Below are 26,127 nucleotides of genomic sequence, written 5' to 3'. Positions count from 1 at the left end.
TCTATATACTGTGAGGTAATCTAAACATGGGTAGTTTAACCAGCTTTTTCCCCCCCTTTTTCTCAACTAACTGAATTTAAAGCTTCTCCCTTGTTTAGCACAGGGTTTGTTAAACTACAGCCCATCTAATCCACTGCAGTTTAAGGAAATTCACTGAAAATGTATTTGCTTTTCCTTAAAACAAAGGACAAATATTTTATTATGTAGTTATCCCAAGAACTGGGGTTCACGGAAATACAAAGCAGCTTTACTACAAGACGGTTTAAGGGAACAAGATTGACATTCTTCCAGCACAAGGCAGATACAGAACTTCAGTGTCCTGCTTACTGCTACTTCTGCCCTGGCTCCTCCTACACAGCCTCTTCCTTATTGTCATCTACTGCACGTTTAGCAGTTCTGTATTTTTCCCAGGGGTGAGGGGTCTCCTCTCCTGGCATTACTTTTAACCACCGATAGTAGTAGCTGCGGAAGCCATCAATTTTCTCCAGGTATGGGTTCTTTGACTTATACTGCAAACAGAAATCCAACAAAACAAGTTTTTATTAGGTGAGAGCTCACTTTAGAAGCGGCTTGTAGCTATTGCATGCTGGTATTGAGGAAACTGCTATCAAGTAACTGTCAGCCAGATCAGACAAACCCAGAGGAAAAGGACTTAGGCAGACATCTATGTTTCTCCTGATTGTTGGTGTCCTTCGTGATGCCTTCACACTCTGACCAGTCATGGCTACTTACCCTGTCAAATTTTGGAGGGTACTGTGCGGCAAACTCCAGCTGGCGTATGATAACTTCATTGGGAGGCACTTGGTTATTCCTCATGTCTCGCAGGATCTCTATCAGGTAACTGTAATGCAGCTGCCTCACGGCAGCAGCAATGAGGGTGCTGTAGATATATTTGTTGGGGGTTACTCCAGACCTCTAGAAACAACAAACACTAAAGTTAAACTTGTTTATCTGCCAAGTAGCACAGGACTTCTAGAACAAGGAGACACACAGGCACCTCCTACACAAGGAGGAAGGCTCTCACTTCAGAACCAGTGTAGCAGCTTCCTATCCCAGCGCAGGTAGGACAGACCACTGGAGCTGGCACCTACTCTGGAGTTGTATGGTTTTGGAGTGAGAACAAAACCACTCAGCAGAGAAACCTCAGCAACTCTTTTTATGTGTTAACACTTCACTCTGCCTCTTCCGGCAGCTCAAACCCTAAGCAACAGGGTTTATTACCTTCAAATCTGAGAGTAACTGCAGTCCATCTTTCTCTCCTTGGCAAGCGATTGCCAAGTTACAAAATGTCTGGAGGTTAGGCGATAGTCCTCTCTTCACTAGAGCTGGCAGCACACTCTGCAAGATACAAATGTCAACATTAGTTTCCAGAGCACTGAACATTCTGGAACAGAAGCCCTAAATACTTAAGTTAACCTGAGCACTGGTTTGTGGAAAACAGTGTAAGATCCCCAGTTTCTACTGCGAATACAGAAACAGGTCTTGCAGTGAAACAGGTAAACTGAAGGTTTGAGACAAGGAGGTGGTGACAGTGCTGGTTCTGAGTTTCTCTCACCTTTGCTCCTTCCAGGTCTCCCTGTTTACTTTTCTTCCTTATTAAAGTGTTAAAGAAGGTCACATCTACTTTCACTTTATGCTCATCTAGGAGTGCCAGCAAAGAGGACTCGGAGGGGCTTTGGGGTTCCACCAGCTCAGCCAGTAACGTAAACGTTTTAATGTTGGGTTCTGCATTGTCCTCTCTCATTTTATTCAAGAAGCCCTCCACATCCCCCATCAAAGCCAGTCTATCAGATGGTGTGGCCACTGTCCCCAAGGAAACCAAGGCTGTGTCAGGCATCCTGGAATCCAGCAAGTTGGGCAGGTTGCAGAAACGCTGCCTCCAGCTTAGGCGTGCTCGTTCCTGCTCCATCTCATTCTGGCCTCTCCTCACCAACACTCCAGTCCTGCTGTGAGCTACACTGGGGCTGTCGAGAGCAGCTGGTTCTGTTTCAGCCTGATTCACATCTTTATTTTGTTGCCGCATCGGTTCTTCAGGCTGCACCAAACTCTCCTGAAATAATTGCTTTTCCATAGCTTCCACATCCAGCTGGACAGCAGGTGCACTCTCTGATCCCTTCTTCCTCTGATTTTTCACCTTTTCCTTCTGCCTCCCGGGTGCAAGCCTTAGCTGAGATGAGTTCTCATGGGTGGGTCTGAGCAGGAGTTCAGAAGCCACGACTGGATCTCCTATTCCACAGTCTCTTGCAGCACGCAGCATCAAATTGTAAGAGTGGCTGTTAGCCTTTATTCCAAGTTTAGTCATTTGTTTCCAAACCTGAAAAGGCAAAGATGAACACCAGATGTATGTGATAGGAAGTAACAGGAGCATTTCTAGCACACTGTAAGCATATCTGCCTTGCCCTCTGTTACAGTATCTGCCTGCAGAAAAGGAGTGAATTTACAGCATGATGACGTGAGACAGTGAACAGCTACCTTGTGCTAGTACAGATCATCCAGGGCAGTTCACCAGTGTACGTCTGGTTTACAGAACTTCTTCTATGAGGAGCTGAACCCCTCCTACTTCGTCAGCTCTGAGCAACCTGCTGCCTTCCACGCCTGCTCCTGACAAGTTACAATACAGAAGCACTTCTTCCTCCCCACTCAGAACATGAAGACAAACCTGTAAGGCGTATCGGAAGCCATTTTCGCTGTCCTTTATGCAGCTCATGAGAAGGAAGCTGAAAGTTTCAGCCGTGAGAACATGGCCCTTGTGCACGATTTCCTAAAAGAGGAGAAAGAGCATTAAACTTCCCAGTTACCCCAACAGTCTGTTGCAGCTGACTGTGAAGTTTAAATGCCACTATTGTCTTCTAGGGATACAGCAGCAACAAAGCATTGGGTGAAGTCCCAGTCCTGTGAGCAGAACGACCACTCCAGGAGAAAAAGAGCGCCGAAACTCCTGCATAGGTCCTAGCTTCTCCCTTACAGGAGCTACAGGGAATGTGGAGGCAGGAACAGCAATCCTTTTAGCTACTCCCCAACTGCCCCTTCTGAGAAGAACTGCTGTAAGGGCTCTCAAAGGAACTAGGTATCAATATATGGGTCTTCAAAATTAACTGAGACAGACACAGTAGCCCCAAACCCCACAAAAACTTGGTTGGTTAAGTCTTTAACACACCTGACCAGCATTTTAAAGCTCACCTCTGCAGCTGTCTCCTTTTATGTACTTAAGGTTAATGTTTGGTATGTACCAAGACAATTTCACTGTAGAAGACTAAGGATCAATGAAATATAGACATGATCTGTAATCACCTCTGCTGGAAACAAAATTAAAAAATCTGTGCAATATGGCAACTTCCAGGAGCTTTAACCAGAGCAGACTACACTTAATATGAGAAAAGTCACTTACTTACTTTCAGTACATCAAAGCACATCCTGAGATCTGAGCACAGGGCACAGACCTTCAGCAGTGCGTGGTAGGTGATCAGGTTCAGCTCTTCATTCTTGCTCTTTAGCTGCTGCCGTAATTTGAGAGCACTCTGCAGGCCCGAGTCCTTCCATGGCGATTCGGCACAGGCATTGAACAGGGCTGTGTAAGTAGCCTCAGTGGGAGTTAAGCCTCGTTTTTTCATCTAAGGGAAGAGAAGAACAACTGGAACAGGCTTTTTAGGAAAAAGAGTTCTATAATTTCATAATATGGTTTTAAGAGTTTCAGGCTGAGAAGATACAAACACTAACTCAAAGGCATTTTGGAGACAAAGTAATGTGACCAAATGCTTGGAACAGTTCTAGCTTAGAAAATATAATGAAGGTTTGAGAGAGGAGGGAACATAAACCTACATCGTTGTAGAGCCTGAACGCCTTTTTCACGTAGCCAACCCTGCCGCAGCCACCAATTAGAACAGTGTAATTGCTTTCTTCTGGCTGCACACGCTCTTCCTTCAGCATCTGCACCTCAAACAGCTCCAGAGCCTCTGCCAGCTACAGGGAAGAGGAGAATTTACGATGAGGCAGCAACAGAATCAATTACAATGGATATTAATATACACAGTTGTGGGTAGGTTGTGGTAGAAGTCCTACAGAGCACAGGATTTGTCACAAATTCCTCTTTTACCTCCTTCTGGAAAGATACTAAGTGATAGGATGATAGAGATGAGACAGAGCTGCAGGGGTTTGCGATGAGAAGTGGTCGCAGGCAAATGTCAAATCCAGGGCTGCCAGAGGGGATGGCAGGCTGACTGGATGGAGACAGGACTGAGGAAAGGCTTAATTTTTAGAAAAAATAACTGTCTGGACACCCTCAAAAATGATGAGTTAATGCTGTTCCTATTTTCAGAGGGAAAGCAGACATAGAGAGGTGCAACCATCTGCCCAGCACCATAATCCAGGTATCGCAAACAGATGTGGAGTACGTCTTTCCTCCCAACAAGGCTGTACTGTTTCTCATCGATCAAATGCTATTAAAACCCAAATAAGCAGAGAGCTGGGCACAAACCTTGTCTTCTTTGATGAGGGCCTTACATTTTAGGAAGTACCAGTACGGGGTGTTCTTAGGACCACGTCGTGGTTTTCTTTCCGGTTCTTCCTCTCCATCTTCTTGAAGCTTTAAATTCTGAAAGCGTGACGTGGTTTTGTGATAATATTTTCTAGAAGAAAATTTATCAGACAGCGTCCCGAACTCCACACCTTCATCATCCTCCTCTTCCTCACCAACAGCTTCAGTGCGGCTGCCAGCATCGCTCTCTCGCAGGTCGCTACCGGGCAGCTTGCAGGACGCCTGTGACGAGCTGAACGGCCTCCCGCCCGGCAGCGGCCCCGGGGGCTGGAGCAGGCGCGGTGCCTTCCCGGGCTGCTCGGGGGCTGCCCACCGCCGCCACGGAAGAACGGAGGAGGCCCACCGGCACCGCGAGGCGAGCGGCCCCAAGAGGACGATGAGCCGCATGGCCCTCATGATGTGGCCACCGAGAGGGCGCGTCCCCGGCCACGGCGGAGCGGGGGCCGGGCCCGGAGCCCCTCCCGCTCACCTCAAGCACGGCGCCTGCGCGGACGGAAGGGGCGGGACCGGATGTGGAGCGACGCGCTCTGATTGGTGGGAACGCACGCGTTGCCCGCCGGGCGGCAGGGTCAGAGGTAGCTCCCGGCATTCCGCGGGCGGGCGGCGCGGGGCGGCGAGGTGCTGCCACCGCCGCCTCCCCTCTCCTCAGGCGCTGCCGGCGCGGAGCGGAGCGGGCCGGGCCGGGCCAGCCCGAGCCCGGCCGCCCGCTGCCACCACCACCACCACCACCATACCCCCCCTTCCTTCCCGCTGCCGCCGCCCCCCAGCCGCCACCATGCAGGAGCTCATCGCCAGCGTGGACCACATCAAGTTCGACCTGGAGCTTGCCGTGGAGCAGCAGCTGGGGGCGCAGCCGCTGCCCTTCCCCGGCATGGACAGTGCGTGCGGGCACCGGGCGCTGCGCGGCTCCCTCCTCCCCGGGGTACTCGGGGTCGGCGTTTTTCCCTTGTCCCCGGAGCCGTCGCGGGGCTGGGGGGAGGGGAGGAGGTTTCCGAGGGTCTAGGCGTCTTGTTTAGGTCTTATCCTTCGATACACTCAACTTCTGCTTTCCCTGTGAAGCTTCTGTCTCAGTCCAGATATTTTCTTTCCGACTTAATGAAAGCTGTAGTTAATACCTAGCCAGGCTGAAAAGTGAAAGTTGAGGCATTATGGTGAATAAACATCACTTTCCTGCACAGTACTTTATTATTTTTTTTCATGCCCTTTTGATAGATGAGGCATTTTGATGGCAGGGGACTTCATCTTTAGGTATATCTGCGGTCTCTAAACTTTCTCCTCCAGTCTAATAATCTGACACAGGTATTCTCAGAAGACCTGTAGTTTGCTGAAATTTTCAGTCTGGGCTACTAAATTTGTGTTTTAATTCTGTTGAATGTTGTGACACCTGTTGGTCAGGATCAGCAAGTGATAACGCACTAATGGCTGTTTCAGGCTGTTCTGGTCAAAAAACAGGAGACTGTCAGTTGTCAGGACTGTAAATAAGGGGCTCACTGACATGATTGACTTAGCAGTAGAGGAAAACCTAGTCAATAAAACCTAAATATCTGAAAAGCAAAGCAAGCACCACCAGACGTCTGCAAATTCCCCTCGGTGTCCGTCAAGAAGAATACAGATATTTGTGAGAGCCAGACTTGAACAAGGAACTTATGTGGGAAAGGAGATTCTGCAAACCAAAACGATACTTTTCTTTTGACATTGAGGACCTGATTGGCTTTCTGGGGAAGAAAATATTTTAAAAGCTGCCACAAAACTTTGTTAAAATTAATTATGTTTCTTTGTTCTCTTTTCAGAATCAGGCGCAGCTGTCTGTGAATTTTTTTTAAAAGCGGCTTGTGGAAAAGGCAAGTAATATTTCCAGTACAGTTATACTCGTAGGGGTGGAGGCAGGAAACTAGGTTTTCTAGCACTGTCTACAGTAGTCTTGTTTTTTTAAAGATAAGGAGATAACATAGATAGAGGATAAAACTGAATGATGTTGGAATAACTGCAACAATTAGGAAAGAATGATATTTTTTTAAAGAAGTTGGGAGGTGAATAAGCGAAGTTACCCGTAAAAGAAGGCTTGAACTTACCACGCACAGACCTTGCTGTGGATGTGCCTGTATTAGTTGCTGTGATTCGTGGCTGCCAGGATTAAGAGCTGGAGACTACATTGCTTAGCGCATTAGGGGGTAACATAAGACTTGTCTGGAGCTCCCTTTTTTGCTATTGCCACTAAAGGCTTAATTCCTAAGAAAAAATTATGTTTTCTGAGACCCTTCTTGCAGAGGGGAACGGGGTATTGCTGTTGTCCTGCACCTTCATGTGCCACAGATTTTAATGGTTCTTTTTTTCCCTTCTCCTTGTCCTATCCTTCTGCAGGAGGCATGTGCCCGTTCCGACACATCAGTGGGGAAAAGACAGTTGTTTGCAAACACTGGCTACGAGGACTGTGCAAAAAGGGAGACCAGTGCGAGTTTCTGCACGAGTACGACATGACCAAGATGCCTGAGTGTTACTTCTACTCCAAATTTGGTAAGGGGCATTGTAGCTCCTACTTAGTGTTCCTTGCTGGTGTGGGAGTCTGGTGAAGAGGATCCTGGTACATCCCTCTCATCCGTCTTCAGAGTGTTACAGTTCTTCTGTGTCTGATGATATTGTTAGGTTGTACTTTTTGAGGTCTGCTTAGTCCTTCATCTTATTATCCCCCTAAATTTGTGATACACTGTAGGTGTCTTCTCTCTCAAGAGCTTGTACCTTGGGGAAATAGGGGGGAAGTTCAAGTTTTTACTGGGTTTTATGCCTTACTGTTCTGTTTTGGGTACGAGATGAGTAGGCTGAGCAGTTGGTCTTTGCATGACTCTTATTTTGGGGAGTTGATGAGCAGCAGAGGGCATGGGAGTGCAAAACTTTTATGCACTTGCTTTCCAGCTCTGGAGATCTGGACATAATGAGGCAACTTGCTGTCAGAAACTTACAGTCTTGTAGGTTTCCTTGGATTGAGGTTAGTGTGCAATTTGTAGTTTCTCCACACTTCTGGTGCACTAAATGTTTGGTTTTTGTTATTGTGACTGCTCTCTCAAATTTAGTTTCTGCATTGTTTTTAAAAGCACACATAAATAATCCAGTCTGGTATACTTGCCGGGGGTGAGTCCTTGGTGTTCTTCATCTAGGTTAAGGCAGGCAGTAAGACTGTTGTGCCTGAACTTAATACACGTTGGTAGCAGCTTTGCGGGAGCTACATGATCCAGGTAATGTTTTGGGAGTCATTTGATCTTGAAGAGGCACAATTGACTAAGAAGTGTGTTTGCCTTTGGTACAGGGGAATGCAGTAACAAAGAATGTCCATTCTTGCACATTGACCCGGAGTCTAAGATCAAAGACTGTCCCTGGTATGACAGAGGCTTCTGTAAACATGGTATGTATGTCACACAGTTGCTGCTTCTGTGGCTATAAATCAAGGGTAGGGTGTTGCTATTCTTTTTTTGCGTGATCTGCTTGTGTACCTGCTACTACTGAGTGCTGGGGTATGCATATGTGGAACATGAACTATTGAGTTTTGTGTTGCAGGTCCCCTCTGCAGACACCGGCACACTCGAAGAGTCATTTGTGTGAATTATCTAGTAGGATTCTGTCCAGAGGGGCCTACCTGTAAATTCATGCAGTGAGTATGCTTCCAGGCTTGTCCTGTAATCTTGCGTTTCCTTTGTAATCCAGTATATGTCAAATGAGGGTGCTCCAGTGCTTCCCAATGGCTTTGGAGATTTGGCCAACATTTAGTTTGTTGTCCCAGTTTGAGGATGTGGGGCAGGGCCTCTTCAGGGAGTTCCCAGTGAGAACTCTGGTGTGGTGATCAGATGCCATCAGTGCAGTGGGGTCACATGGGCTTATATTCCAGAAGACTTCACAGGTAGAGGGACATATTGCATACTGGATTGTCATTTTTGTATACGTAATTGCTGAGCATCAGAATGCAGAGAAGTGGGGAGGGGGAAGTCTATTTCCTGTGAGCCAAATTTAATTGGCTGAATGTTTGTTTTATTGTTTGGAGTTACTTGACTGAGCTGAGGGTAAAATGTTGGCATATGATTTGAGGATCAATTTTCTTGTTTCCATCTAAACCAGCCCTCGGTTTGAACTGCCAATGGGAACCACAGAGCAACCACCACTGCCTCAACCGACACAAACACAGCAAAAGGTACACAATTCCCCTGCCTCCCCTACACACCCAGCCTTGAAGCATTTCCCACAGTGCTTTAAAAGAGGGTGTATTGTCTAGTGGTCAGAACTGGACACCTGGGCTCTTGGATCCCACTTGCTGGAGAGCCTTGGAGAAATACTCACTGAATGAGGGAAAACCTTTCCTATTTTACAACAGGGTGTGATACCCTTTTGTAATTAAGAACTTGGAGACAAAATCCCAATAAACCACAAAGCACTGCCTTCTTTCCCCTCCTCCCAGCCTTCTAACGTCCACCATCTGATCACAACAGACTGCTGCTGCCTTCGTCCGTGTGTTTTGCTTTGTTCTGTTTCTCCCCTCGCCCTGCTTAACTTTCTCAGTTATTAGTACTGTCCTCTAGCTCAGAGGCCAGCAGTGGCAGCTCCGTTGCTTGGGGCACTGCCTGGCAGGGAGGGTGCTATGCAAGAATTAAGCAGCGACCAACCCTGAGTGCCATTATAGTGCTGAAAGCCCTACAATTACTCCAACTTTACATGGAGATCTAGTCACAAAACACTCCCACGTTACATAGAAGCATGTCACATGTGGTTGTGCGGCCATCTGCCAGTTTTGTAATCTGTGTGACATCTCAGTAATGGCAATGATATTTTACCGGCCTAAACCTACTCTCTAAATCTGCTTTCAAAGAAAAGCAGGATAGCTGGCCTTTGTAAGCCTCGGTGCTTGATTTCTTCTTGCTGGTGTTCCAGCTGGCAGAGCACCCACACACAGATTTGAAGGAAAATTGATCACTTGATATGTGGGGTGCTCTTTTCCCTTCTTAATAAAATAACAACCTTAAAGGTCTTTATCCTTGATTTGCTTAATGAGTCGGAACTCTTCTCCTAACCAACAGAGGACACCGCAAGTCATTGGAGTCATGCAATCTCAAAATAACAACACTGGGAATAGAGGACCCCGGCCGCTGGAGCAGGTCACCTGCTACAAGGTAATTTAGAGGGGAGGGAAGCAGAGGGTACTAGACTTAAGAAGTACAGAGTGCTCATCACCTGAACTACATCACGCTGCTTTGCTGCTGGTTGCTTGCCGCAGGCAAAGGAACGAACTGTTGTGATAAGGGGTGTTGGTCCTGCAAAAGGTTTTTTCACAGCATAAGCAGGTTCATGAAATGTGCACTCTGCTGCTCAATAGACACTCCATTTTGGTGCGTGGATACAGCTGTGGGAATTAGCATCGAGTTCTGAAGCCTCTAGGTCACTAGTTTGCCAGCTCATGGACTTACTGTGACAATTAAGGCTGCAGTAGGACAGACTTTGCTCATCTGCTAATAAACAGGAAGCCCTACCACAATGACGGTTAAGGGAGACTGCTGATCTTTACGTTTCAAAATAAGAACTAATATTAGTTTTGTCTCATGAGTTAATTTGCTTATACTTGGTGACTGTAGAAAAATTTTAGTCTCCCCTGTTAGCATGGAAGGTCCTTGCAAGTACCAGAAATTGAATATGCAAAGACTGTTCAGTATTGCAGCTGTAAGTGCACCCTGTCACTGTCAAACGAAGGAATTCACTTTGGTTGCTCATTAGGGAGCACTGGTAAAACTTCAACACAATTGAGATTCCATCTCTGTTTATTTCTCCACAAAAGCTCCAGCCCTAGCTGCTAGAAAAGGGCAAAGAATCTTCCTGTCCCACCAGCTTTGACAGTTACGTCGTTGTACATGCCAACTTCTGGGCCTAAAGTGCTTGTTTGGGTAAAAATTATTGTGATTGGACAGGGATATTAAGTAGTTGAATCTTTCGCTGAAACCCTTTAATAGCTGCTTATTATTTTAGCTGCAAGTAAATTATATATCTGGAGAATGCTGTAGCATCAGATACTGGCATTTCTTTCTGGGCTGGAATAGCTTCAAGGTGCAAAGTCGTGAATCTCCTGTTCAGATGCACTTTTCTCTATCTAATTCAGGATAGTGTATCAGGAGAGTCCCTATGTGTCTCTGATGTAGTGCGTGTCAGATGGAGTAGTTTTGGAAGCCTCAAACATTGAAATTCTCCTTCTGTGTTACAGCCTTTGCTGTTTGTAGCAGTGTGCTGAGAGCACTCTCCTTTGTGGTGTGTGATAATAACATGGCATCAGGTCGATCCCAGCACAGAAGCAGCTTTTGCTCCAGAGAGTAGAAATAGCCCATAAATCATGTCCCGTGGGACACCGTGTTTCACTTCACCTGCTAAATGCTGCATCTTCCATGCACAGAAAAGCTTCCAGACTGGAACAAGTTGCCAGCTACTTTAATAAAGGCAGCTAGAGGGGAAAAAGTTGTAACTGTGTAATAACTCCTCTCTCTTTCTCTTTTAGTGTGGTGAAAAAGGTCATTATGCCAACAGATGCACCAAAGGACATCTGGCCTTTCTCAGTGGACAGTGAAAGAGCAGAACGAAGAGTGCAAGGGAGCTATTAACACTGAGAAAAGGTTTCTGCCTAGCACTATGTCTTGAACTATTAATCAGGTTGTTTTTTAATGCCATTACTGAAAGAACTGGTGAGAGGCTGGCTGCTGCTAAGCAACATTTTTGTAATTGTCCACAACTTTTTTTTATGTTTTAACCTTTTAAAAATAGATTTTCGTCTCTGCCTATTTTCATTGAGCCCTGTGGAAAGGTAGATCTAAAAGCAAATAGATATGCAAACCCCTCACCGGTGCAGCATTCTACGTAAACGCATCTTACGCCAGTGTTTCTTTAAAGTGTTTTCCTTCTGCCACTTCTCTTTGGAGAACCTGCAGCGTTTCAGCCCTCCCTGTGGAAACAGGAAGACTGGTTGGGAAAATTAATATTTGAAATGCCTTCCCTTCAGTGAGGAAGCAGGGATTCTGCTATCCTGTAGCTCTTAAAAAGCAAAGTCGTGTTCCGAGGTCCAGCCTGTTGTAGTTGGTAAGCTTGTCCTGATGGCTGACTTAATGCATCACGTACATCAGGCTGTAAAACTCTCATCCACTTGCTTTGTTTCTGTGCTTCTTGCCATACTGAAGGTTAGAAATTAATTTTCTGAGTGAGAATGAATCAAGGGGAGAATAAATTGGCATCTCTGTGGTTAGCCAAACGATTGTAGGAAAGACACATCTGTGCTCATTTTCTCTTTGCAAAAAGCAAGGAGAGAAGTGAACACAGCTTGAAGAGTAGGAATAGAAGAGCCTTTTCTCAGCCCCCGCCTCCGTTGTCCAGCTCACACTGAGCAGGTATTTCCATAACCTAGAGAAGACCAAGAAGTGGAGATGTATATTCTTATGGAACACTGCTTTTTAAAGTGGTAGAGCAATTTTGCAAGCCAAAACCCATCCATTTTGTGAGAAGACTATTTCAAAAGGGCCAATGATAAAATGTGAATTAAAAAAAAAATTTGCACCTACAATATGAGCCTTATTGATTCTAACCCATTTCTCATTTGCTGACTGCCTTTATACTTTGTTTTTATTGAAATGTACCAATGGAAAAGCTTTCTGTGAATTTTTCTTCTTTATTTTTTAAGAACAAGGTAATATGACTAGATTAAGAGAAGTGACCGGAACTTAGGTTGGTTTGAATAACTGCAGTTATTTCACTGTGGGGAGTCGCGGTCAGTCAAAATAGGAAGTTCCAAGTGTAAGTGACTATGGTATGACAGACCATCAGACACTTCTCACTACGAGATGTATTACCTGCATGTAACTAGGCACATGGAAAGGGAACCAACACCTCGGTGTCTGGCTGCCTTCCCTGTCTAGTTCAGGAGTTTATGGTCTTCACTACCTGAACAGATGTTTTCCAAAACCGAAAGCCTTCCTGTTACCACTGAAGCTCTTGAGAAATCCTTTGTATCCCTTTGAAGTGGTTTTTGTTCTCCCTCCTATTCAGAAAAGGATACTGCAGGTTCTGCCAAGTGTCAGCAGGTAGTGTTGCGACAGCGGGATGCACATGCGTGGAGGGATGTGTGAGGAAGTTCATCAGCTGGGGCCAAACCCACAGATGCTCCTTTAAGCTGCATTTATGCACATAGTGTCTCCTGCTAAACTTCTCACCACTGCATTTAAGTCAAGAAGCAAAGTTTTCCTTTAGTTTAACTTCATGGACCTTTGTTATAGTCAAAGTCTTTTAAACTTATACCCATTATAACCTTCCAGCTTCTTTTAGTAATGAAAGTAGGTAGTTTTGATAGAAATGGGTTAGTGGAGGTAAGAAGCATTAGAATCCCCATGGCAGAATGGGAGTTGCAGACCTTCTTAAAGCTAAACCAATCTCATATGAGGCAGTGCTCTGCAAGGACAGAAAACTGCCCAAATACCTACAGTCCCCAGGTGACAGCCTGACTGAGAACCAGAAACACATGGCCATACCAACAGGCCTCTTAAAGCTCAAATACTGTTCTTTCAAATCAATATATTGTATCTTTTCAGCTAGTTGTCCAGCCTGTACATAACAGCCACTATGAAGCAATCCCCTGCTTTTTACTTTCATCAAACAGTTAAATAGGAATAATTTGTAATAGTTTCCCCAGTTCATAATGCAACCCAAGTAGCAGATGCTTTCCCAGCCATCTCTGAACTGATCTTTGAAGGGTGAAACTCTAAGAAGACAAACTCACTTGCACAGTACAATTAACAAGTCAGTTACAAGAGTGTCAGCTTGGCAAGTTTAAAGGGTATGCACTTTATTATTGGTCATAATACCACAGATTTTTAGTATGAATAGTTCTGATGTCTTCCATCATGACAACTGTTCCAGTAGCCAAGTCTGTTCAGGAGCTGCACCTTCACGCTTCAGTGGTACTTCCTGTGGCGGTCATGCTCTGTGTCATTCAAAGTAAAGCAAGTTAATTTTACTGAAATCACAAGAGAAAAACAACACACCTGAAACTGCAGAAAAGAAAGCACTCTCAAAAAAAAAAAAGAGCATGTAGTTTTTAAGTACTCTCAGGTCAGACAGGCAACAAGATCTTCATCACCAAGAAAATACTGTCCATCTGGTAACTTACTAAAAGCATTCAAGTTCTCTATGGCTGGAAGAAGTCTGCTTGCCAACAGTCCTGGATTCAAGCAGCAATGGTCAGCACAGCCTTTCACTTTATTTCTAAAAGCAGCAGCAGATTGTTTTTATTGCCCCAGGCAATCTTCCAAGCTGCACTACAGACATATGGCCATACTGCTTTTACTTACTCAGGTGACTGTAGCTCCAGATGTAGCTGACAACAACATAACCAGCAAGCACCATGGAGATACCACCGAGGCCTCCTTTCCTGACATCGATATATTTACTGTAATATCTGTCGTAACCTGTGTAGGAGAAAAGTTTTCACAGCAGCCAGAAGAGTTCCGTATTTTTGTGTGTCAGAAAGCAGCAGCCCAGTTTCACAGAACTTCAGGAAATTGTTTCTAATGAAACACCTGAGGGTCTCAGAAGCAAGTCTGCGAGAACACAACTTGTGTGTTAGTTAAGCAAGGTGAACTCAAGCTAACAGTGCTAAGCCTTAAAAAAAAAAAAGGGGAGGGGGAAACAAAAGCGCCATTTATCATTTTTCCCTAATCATTATTGTGACTTTCATGAGGTCAAGCTGCTTTGGAACTCTCTGATTCTTTCATACTCATGTATATATATTATGCAGACAATTGCATTCGGTATTTTGTGTTTAAGTCTACCTGAATGCCGTATCTGTATTGACAGAAAAGGGCATCAGTCAAAACTTTTGCCAAGCGATCTATAAAAGCCATGTGTCCTTATCATCTTTAGGGATTCACTGCATTTTTTTATTTACTTGTGATGTTTGGGAAACCTCCAGATTTTCAGCAAATAGTTTCAGGAGTCAAGTTGCCAATATGGAAAACAAACCTCTGGTGGATAAAGCCCATGCGAGAAACACATTTACATGGGAGATGGGAGAACAAGACGCTACAGGAGGCACTGCTCTGGGAAAGCAAAAATTGCCATGAAGCAGCCTTTGTGCGGCCGGATCTCCCCGGCCACAGCCAAGGTCCACTCCAGCAGCCAGAGACGCTCATGCATCGATCTGCCTAGCTCCGCCAGGAGGATGGCTTCACAGCCTCCGGGCCCTGGCCGGCCGAGGGGGTGCGGAGCTGCTTCTGCAGGGCGGGCAGCCCCGCCGCGGGCCTCCTTCAGCCCCACTCACCTCTTCGTATGGCCCCCACGATGCCGCCGGGGGTGAAGTCTCTCATGGCCAGCCAGGTAGGCAGCTGGCCCAGCTTCACGTCCAGCAGCTTCATGTCCTTGAGGAGAACTGCGGCACAGAGAGAGACAGCCCGGTCAGAGAGAGAGGGGAAGGGAGGGAGCCGCGGTCACCTTGGCAGCCGCCACACTCACCCGGCGGTTGCGCCATCTTGCCGCTGCTACTCTGCGCCGTAGCGGGGGACGTCGGGAAAGGACGGGCCGCTGAGGCTCACGGGAAGAAGGTCAGGCGGGAACCCCGGATGTTGGGTGAGTAGGGAAGGGTGGCGCCATGTTGGGCGGGTCGCGCGCCCCCTTGCCCGGACGGCCGCACTGAGGAGGTGTTGGCCCCGGCGTCGCCTTTTGCGCGTCCCGTCTCCTCACCAGGGACGTCGGTTCCCCAGCGGGGGCTGCACACGCTGCCACAGTTGCCACAGGCATTGCGTTGAGGCCTGTCTGTGTGAGGCCCTGCCAGCACTGGTGGCCTGTCATGGGGCTGGTGGCACCCTGGGGGGTTTTCCCGCCCTGCCGGGTTCCAAAAGGCCTCATTAGGGGCAGGGGCCCTTGTCAGGAGACGGTGGCCCAGCGACACTGGGTGACTTGTGCAGGGTGACCTCTGATGCCTTGGGGCAGGCCAGGGCCTTGCCCCATCCCCACCGTACGTTGTGGGATGTCAGGTGCCAGCGCTTGCCAGAGGTGAAGCCTCGTGCAGATTGTGAAAATAGCAGAGAGAAAAATTCACATGTCATCATCAGCACCGTCACGAGACTTCATCAGCAGTCTTTTGGGGGCTGCTGATGTCCCACAAATGAACCTTTTGCATTGTGCTCTGAAGAAGTTGCAACTCTTAATGCTGTAAATGTGCATTGACAGATGGTATATACTGCAACATACCTTTACATTTGTTATTGTATATTGTAAAGTAAGAAGTGAGGCTTCACAGACCGCTTCCAGGGGTCACCTGCCCTCTCCCACAGTCTTCTTGGTGGCGTCAAGACAAGAGGAGGAATGTTAGACTATTTTTCACAGGGATTACATGACAGATGAATAATGTATCGTGTTGTCCCATTTCAGTGCCCACTCAGGACATTTACCTGTGGGAATATGCTGCATTTCAGAACAGCTCCTCTGCAAGGATGTCAAAGGCCGAAGCAGAGGTATATGGTGGAAGTAAACCTGCATAACCAGAGTGGTGGAAGAGATAATGTGCAGATAAAGACAACTTTTGCCTTCCCGCAATAGGAAAGAGCCACCCAGATTTCTTTCATATTCCCAAGAGTCTTTCTAGGGGATTCAGTGCATACAGGCCCCTGGAAGCACCACCCTGGACAGATAAAGCACCTGCAAAGGTGGCCATGGTGGTACCAGGGTGGGTTACAGGGAGGGGGACTCCAGCAGGTGTCACTCGCACTTAGCAGAATGCAGCTGCTGGAAAGATGCTCTCCATTAGCCTGACCTCTAGAGGTTTTAAATCCTATCATTCAGGTTCATAAAATAGTCTCAGGTTTTGTTGTTGTTTATTGTGCTGAATCTGGAAAGCAAAGTGATACAGCAGTAAACAGGGAGCAGCCATCCACCGCTGTTGATGACAGGTCAGCCAGGACCCCAGATTTCCTAGATATTAAATCTCCATCCCACAGAGGACTGTTAGAACAGATGAGAGATGATGAAGACTAAATTAAAGACGTTGAAGGGGGCCCACAAGGCTTTTACATGAACACTGAACTACTGATCTCTGCAGCCTTTACTTCTCTTAGGTTGCAGATTCTTACTGCATGTGCCTTCCTCCTGCCCCTGCGTTATAATCTGTAGGGTTTGTGTTACCTGGTATTAAATGAGTTGAGGATGGGAGCACAGTTGTTTCAAGAGATATGGTACTTTGCAATGCGTCTTGCTCAGAGGCTGGTCTACATGTCTGCCTAGCTTCAACCTCTATTTTACTGAAACTAATTTATTTACATTGAATAGTGTTCTCCCATAACATAAAAATAAAAGCAGGAGGAATAGATTAGTGCCTCTTTTTTTTTTCTTTTACTTTCTGTTAAGTAGAGTAAGGAAAGTATAGTGTGCCTGATCACTTGAAGAAAGGATTCCAAATTTAGTCCCTGTTAAATGGGTTAAAAATCCCCTTATCAAATTATCCTTTATTTTATTATTGGACTTTACCGGTAACTGTCATTTTATTGCTGAAGTGTCCCCTGATGAACTACTGTGTGGCCTTTTTACAGTATTTGCATAAAAGCATGCTTCAAACTTGCCTCACTCATTCTTGCAAGGCAACCTATTGTTTTAAATAGGATTACTCATGCAAGGCAGATTAATTCACCTACAGGAAAAAAGCCAACGGCAGGTGCCTCATTTTAAGGAGTTCCCTGCAGAGCAGAAGAGCACATAGAGTTGCTCAAAGTGCTTGTAGCAAGATCTGGGGAAATTTGGTTTGTTAGAGTAGGAATGGAAGTCCATAACAGGGCACATCTCCAATGCAATTAGTGACAGCAGTGACCTAAACCTTGACCTGAACTACCTGCTCTGGTACAGTAAGAGAGGCACAGTGCTGTTGTCTTTATGCCATCTTAATCCTGAAGCAAGCAGGAAGAGTTAAATGGTACAGAAGTACAGGAGGTTTTGCAGCACACATTTCTTCCCTGTGACCTGTGGTGCTGGCCAAAATTCAGGGTCTTCTTGGTTGATCCAGGTTGGAGGAGGAGTGATGAAGAAAGATATGTCTGATGTATTTCTGTTTGCCTACAAGAATGCTCACAGCCCTCCTTTCCTGAACACAGAAGAAATCACGCAGTTGAGCCAGTTTCCTTGCTTATAGCTCCAGACCTGCTGTAGGCAACAATGTGACCCCAAATCCCTGTTTCTTGTACTCAGTCCAGGTTTTATATCAACGGTTGTTCAGGCTGTTTGAAGTTTCTATTCCCTGCCTGTTTCAATATACCATCTTCTGTCTCCTCCTCCACCTGAACTGTATTGTCCATCCACACATAACCTTCTTTCCTTTTAATATCCAACCCGAAACTGTCCTCCCAGAGCCTTCAGGTACTTGAGCAATCTTGCATTGTGGGTGGAAATAGACTTAATGTCTCCTTCAGCTACCCGAAATAAAGGAACGCAGTTAAACCTACCAGTTTCAAGGAGGTTTAACCCAACCTATAAAAATAAAAGCCTAATGGAGTGTTGCCCTGAGGTTTTCATCTTACTGAAGACCCCTCTAGAAAATGCTGTGAAGTTTATAAGTAGTGGCATAGAAATAATAGGGAGTACATAATTCAAAAAAACCCAGGTTATTTTGCAAAAGACGTAAATAGATACGAAAGAGGTTTCCTTTTTCCGGTAGCAACCGTAACACATAATATTGCAGCTTTCAGTCCAAAGATTCAGCTGTGGCCTGAAAAGTTAAGTAACACTCTTCATTAAAGTTGCTGAAAAGGAGAAGTAAAAAGCATAACACAACCTTTCTCAGACTGTAAGACCTTAGAGGCTGGGATCATTTTTTCTGTTCTGTGAGCCACCCTTGAAAACTCAGGGTCTCACCTGGGCCTGGTGGCCAGTGATGCTGTAGTAATATGCAGGCACAGTGTCCACAGGTGTGTAAAGCAGCACAGAGTGGCCTTCAAGAAGGTCAAGAGACGAGGATTTACCCAAGTGATCCTGTGCCCACTGAAACTGATGACAAAGCACCCAGTGCTTTTAATAAAGGATCAAACCTACACAAGTGGACAGATACGGTTCTGAAACATGTGGTTTGGCGTAGGATGTTTCTTGGCTCCTAAACACTTATTTCAAGCTGATGTCTTCCCACCAGCGCAGGTTAAGCAGCTGCAGCCATCAAGGAGAAAGAGAAATCATAGGCTACCAGCGCTTCTAGGAGGTCAGTGGAGAGATGCACATTTTATCAACCGGTAATTTGGAGAAAAGTTATGGTCCCAGGTAGCTTGGTCCAATCTCTTACTTTTTATTTGTATGAACATTTTGATGTGGTGAGAGCAATGCAGCTGCTCAGCATAGGTCTCAACCTCATTCATCTAAAAATGTGCTTGCAGTGGAAACCACTCCCGAGTTGAATAGGGTGAGAAAGGGGTGTGGAGTTTGGAATCTCTTCCATAGTCAGACTTCCTCAGGAAAATGGTGAATTGCCTTGCATAGATAATAATACCTAGGGATTGAACCAGCAAAAGCAGTTGAAAGAATTAACCTATGATTGTAAGCGGATTGCTTGCTCTGAGTTATTACAGAGCCAGTTTCCTTAGTCAACCTCAAAACACTTTACAAAGGAGATTGTTTACCAATGATTAATAGTTTAGCATGTACATAGTTCTTTTCTCCTTCACAGCATTTGAGTATCGATGCATCTTCATGCTCCTCTGATAAAATGTGTAAGTTAATGTTTTGATTATCTTTTCAAGTGGAGAAATTTGAGCCCTGTCTTTAGGACTGGGGAGGGGGAATTCATAGAATCATTTATGTTGGAAAAGACCTTTAAGATCATCGAGTCCAACCGTTAACCCAGCACTGCCAAGCCCACCACTAAACTATGTCCCTAAGCACCACATCTATATGTCTTTTAAATACCTCCAGGGGTGATGACTCAACTACTTCCCTGGGCAGCCTGTTCCAGTGCTTGATGACCCTTCTGGTGAAGAAATTTTTCCTAATATCCAATTTAAACTTCCCCTGGTGCAACTTGAAGCCATTTCCTCTTGTCCTATCGCTTGTTACTTGGGAGAAGAGACCAGCACCCACCTCGCTAAAACCTCCTTTCATTTCTCCCTCCGCCTTTGGTCTCATCTTGTTGGCCTTTGCTTGTATCTAGTGTCAGTTGCAAAAGTACCTTATTTTGTAGGTCTTTGATCAGCCTGCTGGTTTGCTAAATATATACCTGTGGGGAGATAATTACATGCTATCAGTAGTAAAGTGTAGTAAAATAATTTACGTTAATTAAAACACTTGCAAAACCAAAGCAGGAATTTTCACTAAGATAAATCCGCTGCAGCGACAGCTGTATCTGAGACTGCCTGCTTCCTGCAGACAAACACGAAAATAAAACCAGGGACCAGTAAACAACAGTTGCCTCATGCTAAAAAGAGGAAAGACATGTACCCGCTGGAAAACCACGGTGTTATCAATGCCAAAGGGCAGGGCTGAACACACCTTCCATCTGTGCAGAAGGTTGGTGTGATGAATCCCATCTTATCAATGTGTCTGTTTGGCTAAGTGTGAGTGGCCCAGCAGGAGGGTTGTACAAATGGGCCTCATATTATCAGGGGAGGGTTTGGAGACTAATTAAATAGTGTGACGGAGGCTTAAAAAATCACCTTGTTACCACTTTTGAATCCTCTGTCAGTTCCTTCAGCACAATCCTTGTAACTTTTCCTCTCTTCCCGCATTCACGTCTGATGAACATACTCAGCACTTGCGTAGCCATGCGTGGAAAGTGTCTGTCTGACCATCCCAGCCAAAAAAGTGGATGGCTATTCTTCCTCTGCTGGTTTGTGTCTTGGAAGAAATTCAGTTGCTGACAGCAGTCTAATTCAGAAAAAAGGCACTGGTGGCTTTGGGGTTTTATCGCTTCCACAGCCCTGTGGAGATGGCCATTGATGTTGCTTTCTGCAGATCTCAGACCACAGCCAGTCTCCAGTTCAGCCCAGTGCATCTCCCCATTGAGCGCTTCTGGGAGGGCTTGTATCCCAGGGTTTCTCTTTCTTCCTGATGGCTGCAGTTGTTTAACCTGTCATAGCGAGAAGACTTCAGATTGAAGTAAATGCTTTGGAACCAAGGAGCACTACTGTTTTGTTTAGATCTCATTCTTATTTTTTTACCAGTGGGTGAGCTAAGCATCTTCTTAGAAGGAATCAGGAGGTTTGTAGGGCTGCAGTGGGAGAGCCACAGCCACGGTCCCATCAATAGACGCAGTCATTGGTACAGGATTCATGGCTGTGTTTGATTAGTTGGTGAAATACCTGCTCTTCCATCTGTTGTCCAGTTTCTCCGCGCTTCGCTGTGGTGCAGCGCGGATGCATGCGTGTGTGTTTGCATCGTTCTCTCCCTACGCTTATCTCTGTGTTTTTGTTGTCACACTTCACTTGCAAATGAGCGACGCTTTGCACTCCCTCCCCAACTTGCACCAGATCGAAGTCTGGCTTTTTGCAAGGTAGTGAAAGTGGCATAACAGATCTGTCTCATCAGGCTTGCCCGGTGGCCATGTTATCCTCTATGCTCGGCAAGCAAGGAGCTCAAAGCCAAGGTGAGAAAGAGATTCCTCTCTAAAGATCAGCTAAGAGTCGGCTGGGATTTCAGCCACGCGACTGACATTCAAGCAGGGCACACGGGCACCCCCCTTCCCTCTCCTGCTCTGCAGCGTGAACTGGGAGGGACCGCAGGGGACTGGGACAGAGCAGCAAGAAGCATTCAAATGTATTTGGTTTCAGGGTGACCTTTAGCAGGTGTGAATTTACTGATGGGGCGGGGAGAGGGCTGTAAGCAAGGGATTAAGGGCACTTGACCCTCCCTCCGCTTTAAGCGCCAGCTTGCGCAGCATTTCAGCACGGTGAGATGCAATTGTGGCTGTATGGCTTTCTATCTTCTGCCTCTCGCAGCTCTGGTCAGGATTGTGGCTGCCCCTGGTCCTTAGCAGCGCCGGGGATTCAACAGATGGAATACTTCTCGCGGAGACAAGGCGTGCTGTCCTGCGGGGTGCGAGGTGGGGGCGAAAAATCATCCTCCTTTTTGCAAGATTCGGGTTTTAACCCATAGTGGAAGTGCACAATTCATGCAAACTCAAGGCGTGTAGTACATTCCCTGGGTGACTTTGCCTGGAGATCTCTTGTCCTAGTGCTGCTGCATGCTGTTGAACAGCTGCTTTCCTCTAACCCAGCGTCTGCTGCGGTGCGGTGATGGATTAAGGCAACTCTCCATTTTCCTTATCCCTCTCTGAGGAGAGTTGTAAAGTCAATTAATTACATTTTGTAAAACATGATGAGATTCTTGGATGATAAATGCTACACAAATGTAGAGTATTTTTTAATGAGCGCTGTATGATGGCTGCAACAAAATGCTTGTTTAATCAAACCGATCTGAGCTGCAAAAACTCCTCACCCTGCTGCTACCAAACAGAAATGTTGTGAAGCAGTCTGTCTTTCACGGGCTATTTGATTTGAGGGTCCCAAGGCATTTTTCAAAACTTTTAACAAAATAAAAAGGCAAGGACTGTATGTATATATCTGTATTTTATAGATCTTTCCCTTTAGGTATGTGGTTTAGATTATATAACAATACCACTTAGCAATAGGGAAAGGAAAAATCAGTTAACAGCGTGGTTAGACGTCATGGCTGTGTGGCAGGGGTATGTACACCTGCTCTAGTTTTGCCTGGCCATGTCAGACACCGGAGTTCTGGCACCATATATTTTGTGTTTTACAAATTTCCCACAGCTGTGGGTATGTGAAATCAGGCTCGCTGCAGCTTCTCTGGTACTCCCTCCTAAGCAAACGAGGTTAAAATGAAGTCTGAGCATGTCTGTCTTTGTTGTACGCTGCAATGTAAGCCTACCCACCGAACCAAAGGTAGCTTCCATAGTGAAAATTGCAGCCTGCTGTAACTGCAAGCAGAGTGCCATTTCTTTTGCTGGAATTTGGTCAGGAAAAAAAGAGAGTGATTTATTGAGCTAAAAGACTCAAACTTTTGCTTATTGAGCAAAAGACCTGCCTTGTGCTACTCAGTGGCTAGAACTTCAGCCTTGCACTTCCTCCTCCTTCTGCTGTTAGCGGAATGTTGAAGCGTCAGATCACCGGTGAACAGAGGAGAGGTATGACTTGAGGAAGCACTTAAAGCAGAGCCTGGAAGAAGCAGGGTATAGATTTCCCTCCGGTGACAACACAGCCCAGTCCTACCCAGCCTTTGGGATCCAAGGATGCTCTCAGCAGAGGCTACTGTGGGTTCTGGCGCTCGTGCTGTGGGATTGAAACGGTGGCAGCAATCAAGCAGAGCCTCCTGTATTTCAGCTGCATTACTGTTTCCTTAAAGCTGCTGCTTTGCAAAATTCGCCTCTTCTGGTTGTTTTAAAATCTCTGCTTCTTTTGGCCAGCTGGAGTTTTTCTTAAGGGGAGACGAAGACGAGGAGCATGGCCTCTGTGCAGATATCGTCTGTCTGTGCCAGGAAGGAAAAAGATGACACGAGAAATGAGCTGTTGAACCCATGGTGATATGAGAGGGATGAGTGAGACATTTTAGGGAATAACCAACCGATCAACCAATCTCACAAGCAATTTGTCTTTCCTCATTACAAGGCAACACCATAGTGGGAGAAATGTAGGATCATTCTTCAGAAGATTTATTGCCCTGTAGCATCTGCATGAGAAAACTCTAAGTGCTGAGTAGAGCAGGAAATTGGAAGTAGACTGCACAACCTGCAATTCAACAAAGTTCTTTAATCTTTTGTGGAAAGAGAGTGCTGGAGTTTCCGATCTGGCTCCAGCTTGCAAGGCTTTCGCAGTCCCAGGTGAAGAACCATGGTAGGTTTGGTTAGAGCTGATGGAGGCTTTGTCATTTACGGGTCTAGATAATAAGAGCATCCCAGAGTGTTGCTTTCACCAGGACAGAGGAAAATACCTCCCAGTGCTGTGACAGATCTAACTGTGCCTGAGATTAGTGAACCAAATGCACTTACGTGAGCTATTGGAGTTTACAGGACCTCTGACAAGAGAGGGGTGCCTGTGTTTCTGCCTGTGAACATATCTCTTTACAGCCCTCTGTATGTACAGCATTTTCTCAGAAGTCAGCCTCAGGGACAATTATACATTAATAGCTACTTCTTTCAGAAGCAGCCAGCCCTGCTCCTGAGAAACAGCTATTTTCAGGCAGTCTTGTTCCTGAGGAACTGCTATTTTTAGTGAGTTCTATTTCTGAGGAAAAAAAAAAAAACAGCAGCCATTTCTGTATCCCTCCACCATGGCCCAGACCCACTGGCTGTGGTTGACTTGCATTTTGCAATAAACATTTCCTCTTTACATCTCGGTAGCCTGAAGAAAGTGGTTCTCCAGCCATTACAGAGAGCAGCAGTCTGAGCTGGGGCTAATTATGCAGGGAGGGCTTGTGGGAGGCAAATCCGTGCTCACATACTATAGATTCCATTAGAACGAGTAGGGAGATGTAATGGGGCTCTCCTGGGAGATGCAGGACTTTTAGATACCTAATTTGGAAGTCCGTTCTGGTATCCATTTTCAACATCCCAAGAGTAATGATTAATCCTGTACTCCAGGTTTCTCTGAATCAGTTTGTAGCTGTAGTAAATATGGGCTGAACATGATAACGTCATTGATGCTATGGCTAAATGACTTGAGCCAAGAGAAGCTCGGGTTTTGTGGCCATTAACTCACTGCGCACAGTCATCTGGCAGCGATTTCGGCTTAGGAATCTGCAGCTGAGATAAAAGAGGCTCAGTCAGAGCTGAGGAATGTGGTGTTTTGCAATATAAGTATCTAATACGCTGAAGGCCCCATAAAGGCACCCCAACAATGCTGTGTTCTCATTCCTGCAGCATCCCAACAGCATGGACCCAGAGATCTTCCATATCTTCTTGTGGCCATGGCCTTTCAAGGGGCATTTGGTAGATGCAACCACATGAAAATTCCAGTAATACCTTTTTGTTATTCACAGATTTAATGCAAATACTGGTGTCCTGGCACAAGGGTGAAGTGATTCTCACCATGCTGAAGCTGTCCTGAGTTTCAGCAGAGCCTGTGCAAAGTTCACCTCAGGTGTGTTATGATCTCTTCCCTACAGCTACTTCTGCCTCTTGTAGGTGTGTGCCCGAAGGTAAGAGGTTTGGGTAAGAGTGGCATCAGCAAAGAGCAGACACTGGAGCCATGTTTTGGCAGGTTTGTATATACTAGTAGGTCTTTCCTTGGCAGGGTGTTGCTATCTGGATTCAACAGAATGGGCAGCTTTAGTCTTTGAACAGGGTCACGGCCGTATTGAAAAAATTTGAAAAAATATTGCCCGTCCTTGCTCTGGCACCATTTGCTCCGGGGCTGCTCCTTAAAGACTCTGGTGTGTGTGTGTGGTCTGAAGGTCACTCATTCTCGGAGAGGCTCTCCTCTGCTCTCTGAGTGAGAAGGGGAGGCTGTTAGCGGTTCAGCGTCGTAAGCAGTTTCCTTCTGCTCTTGTGCAGGCAATACTGATGAACTTGGTCTCTAAGTGAAGATTATTTATCTAGTTTTTAACCCTCTGCAAGAGAGGAGCTTGGTTGTGTTTGTCCTGCAAAAACAGACACTCCTCCCTCCCCTCTTTTTTAAAATATTCCTCGTATCCTCCCATCTCCAGGAACAGTCGCTGTCTCTGGACAGTTTCTTGAAACCCAATTGCCTTTGTATTCCGGTCGTCGCATTGTCCAAAGTGTGAGTGAGTCGTGGCTGCCTTTATCACAACGGGAGCCTATTACTGGCACTTTTCCCTTTTTTACTGCTTCACTAGAGAAAGGCAGGCAAAAAAACGGGACAGAAATCTAGGAAATGAAGGGTAATTTACAGTTCACAAAGGAGCAGTAAAAATTAATTAGCTGTCTGAGGATCCATTCTGACCTGGGCCATGGAGTTTGTGCCAGCTCTTTGCATTGCATAAACTGTCTGTGCTGCGCTTGGCTGCTGAGATCAGGCTTGTGCTGTGAAATTAAGGCTCTTTGCTGAGGTAGAAGTCCTCTGGGGCATGCAAAATGTGTATGCACACCTAATCTGGTGTGCCGAAGAGACGTGATGGTGCATATAACTCAGGTCATTACATGCTCAACTGGCTACTTATGACGTTCACTATTAGTTGTCACAGTAACTGCTCATGTGAATTACGGATGCAGTTATCCACATAATTTAACACTGAGCTCCTTTGAAAATCCAGGCCTAATTCCTCCTCATTTTCCGAGTTGGCGTCTGCATGAATGAAAGACACTTTACACACCATATCCATATGGTCCAATTCCAAAAGGGGACAGAGCCCCAGAGGGACCGGGGAGGTGAGAAGGCACTGGCCCAGCCGGACCATGGGCCGCTTTAGTCCTACTGCGGGATGCAGGAACTGAGTGACTCCAGCAACTTGCCCATCATGTTGCCAGCCCTCTAGTCAAGCCTGAGATCCCCACCTGGAGAAAGAACTTCACAAATCAGAAATGTCCTAAATTGGATCCTTTTTTGGTGCATAATTTTCAAAACTGTAATTTCCATTTGAGAACTATTTGTCCTGATCCT

General features: G+C 45.9%; 3 protein-coding genes across 4 annotated transcripts; 1 reads left to right on the top strand and 2 right to left on the bottom strand.

The window, feature by feature from the left end:
* Nucleotides 1-350: 350 nt before the first annotated feature.
* PTCD1 (pentatricopeptide repeat domain 1) lies at nt 351-4,930 on the bottom strand (the record flags this gene model as incomplete). The annotated part of the gene is made up of 8 exons (XM_082006527.1): nt 351-509; nt 733-915; nt 1,222-1,338; nt 1,556-2,314; nt 2,660-2,761; nt 3,393-3,611; nt 3,820-3,960; nt 4,475-4,930. The coding sequence occupies 8 exons, from the start codon at nt 4,928-4,930 to the stop codon at nt 351-353; spliced, it is 2,136 nt and encodes a 711-aa protein (XP_081862653.1).
* A 379-nt stretch (nt 4,931-5,309) lies between these two features.
* CPSF4 (cleavage and polyadenylation specific factor 4) lies at nt 5,310-11,120 on the top strand (the record flags this gene model as incomplete). 2 transcript variants are annotated; one of them, XM_082006529.1, is made up of 8 exons in its annotated part: nt 5,310-5,412; nt 6,325-6,375; nt 6,896-7,048; nt 7,836-7,931; nt 8,084-8,177; nt 8,639-8,711; nt 9,592-9,684; nt 11,052-11,120. In XM_082006529.1, the coding sequence occupies 8 exons, from the start codon at nt 5,310-5,312 to the stop codon at nt 11,118-11,120; spliced, it is 732 nt and encodes a 243-aa protein (XP_081862655.1). The 2 variants fall into 2 exon arrangements, with proteins under 2 accessions (XP_081862655.1, XP_081862654.1); XM_082006528.1 differs by having other exon boundaries at nt 8,639-8,764; nt 9,540-9,684.
* A 2,201-nt stretch (nt 11,121-13,321) lies between these two features.
* ATP5MF (ATP synthase membrane subunit f) lies at nt 13,322-15,062 on the bottom strand. The gene is made up of 4 exons (XM_082006530.1): nt 15,044-15,062; nt 14,853-14,960; nt 13,885-14,001; nt 13,322-13,517 (listed from the first exon to the last, which is right to left on the bottom strand). The coding sequence occupies exons 1-4, from the start codon at nt 15,057-15,059 to the stop codon at nt 13,489-13,491; spliced, it is 270 nt and encodes an 89-aa protein (XP_081862656.1). The 5' UTR covers nt 15,060-15,062; the 3' UTR covers nt 13,322-13,488.
* Nucleotides 15,063-26,127: the final 11,065 nt, after the last annotated feature.

This window comes from Phaethon aethereus (assembly GCF_964289735.1).
Source record: "Phaethon aethereus genome assembly, chromosome: 15".
In the NCBI taxonomy this organism is placed as follows: Eukaryota; Metazoa; Chordata; class Aves; order Phaethontiformes; family Phaethontidae; genus Phaethon; species Phaethon aethereus.
This window is presented reverse-complemented; position numbering and strand designations above follow the sequence as displayed.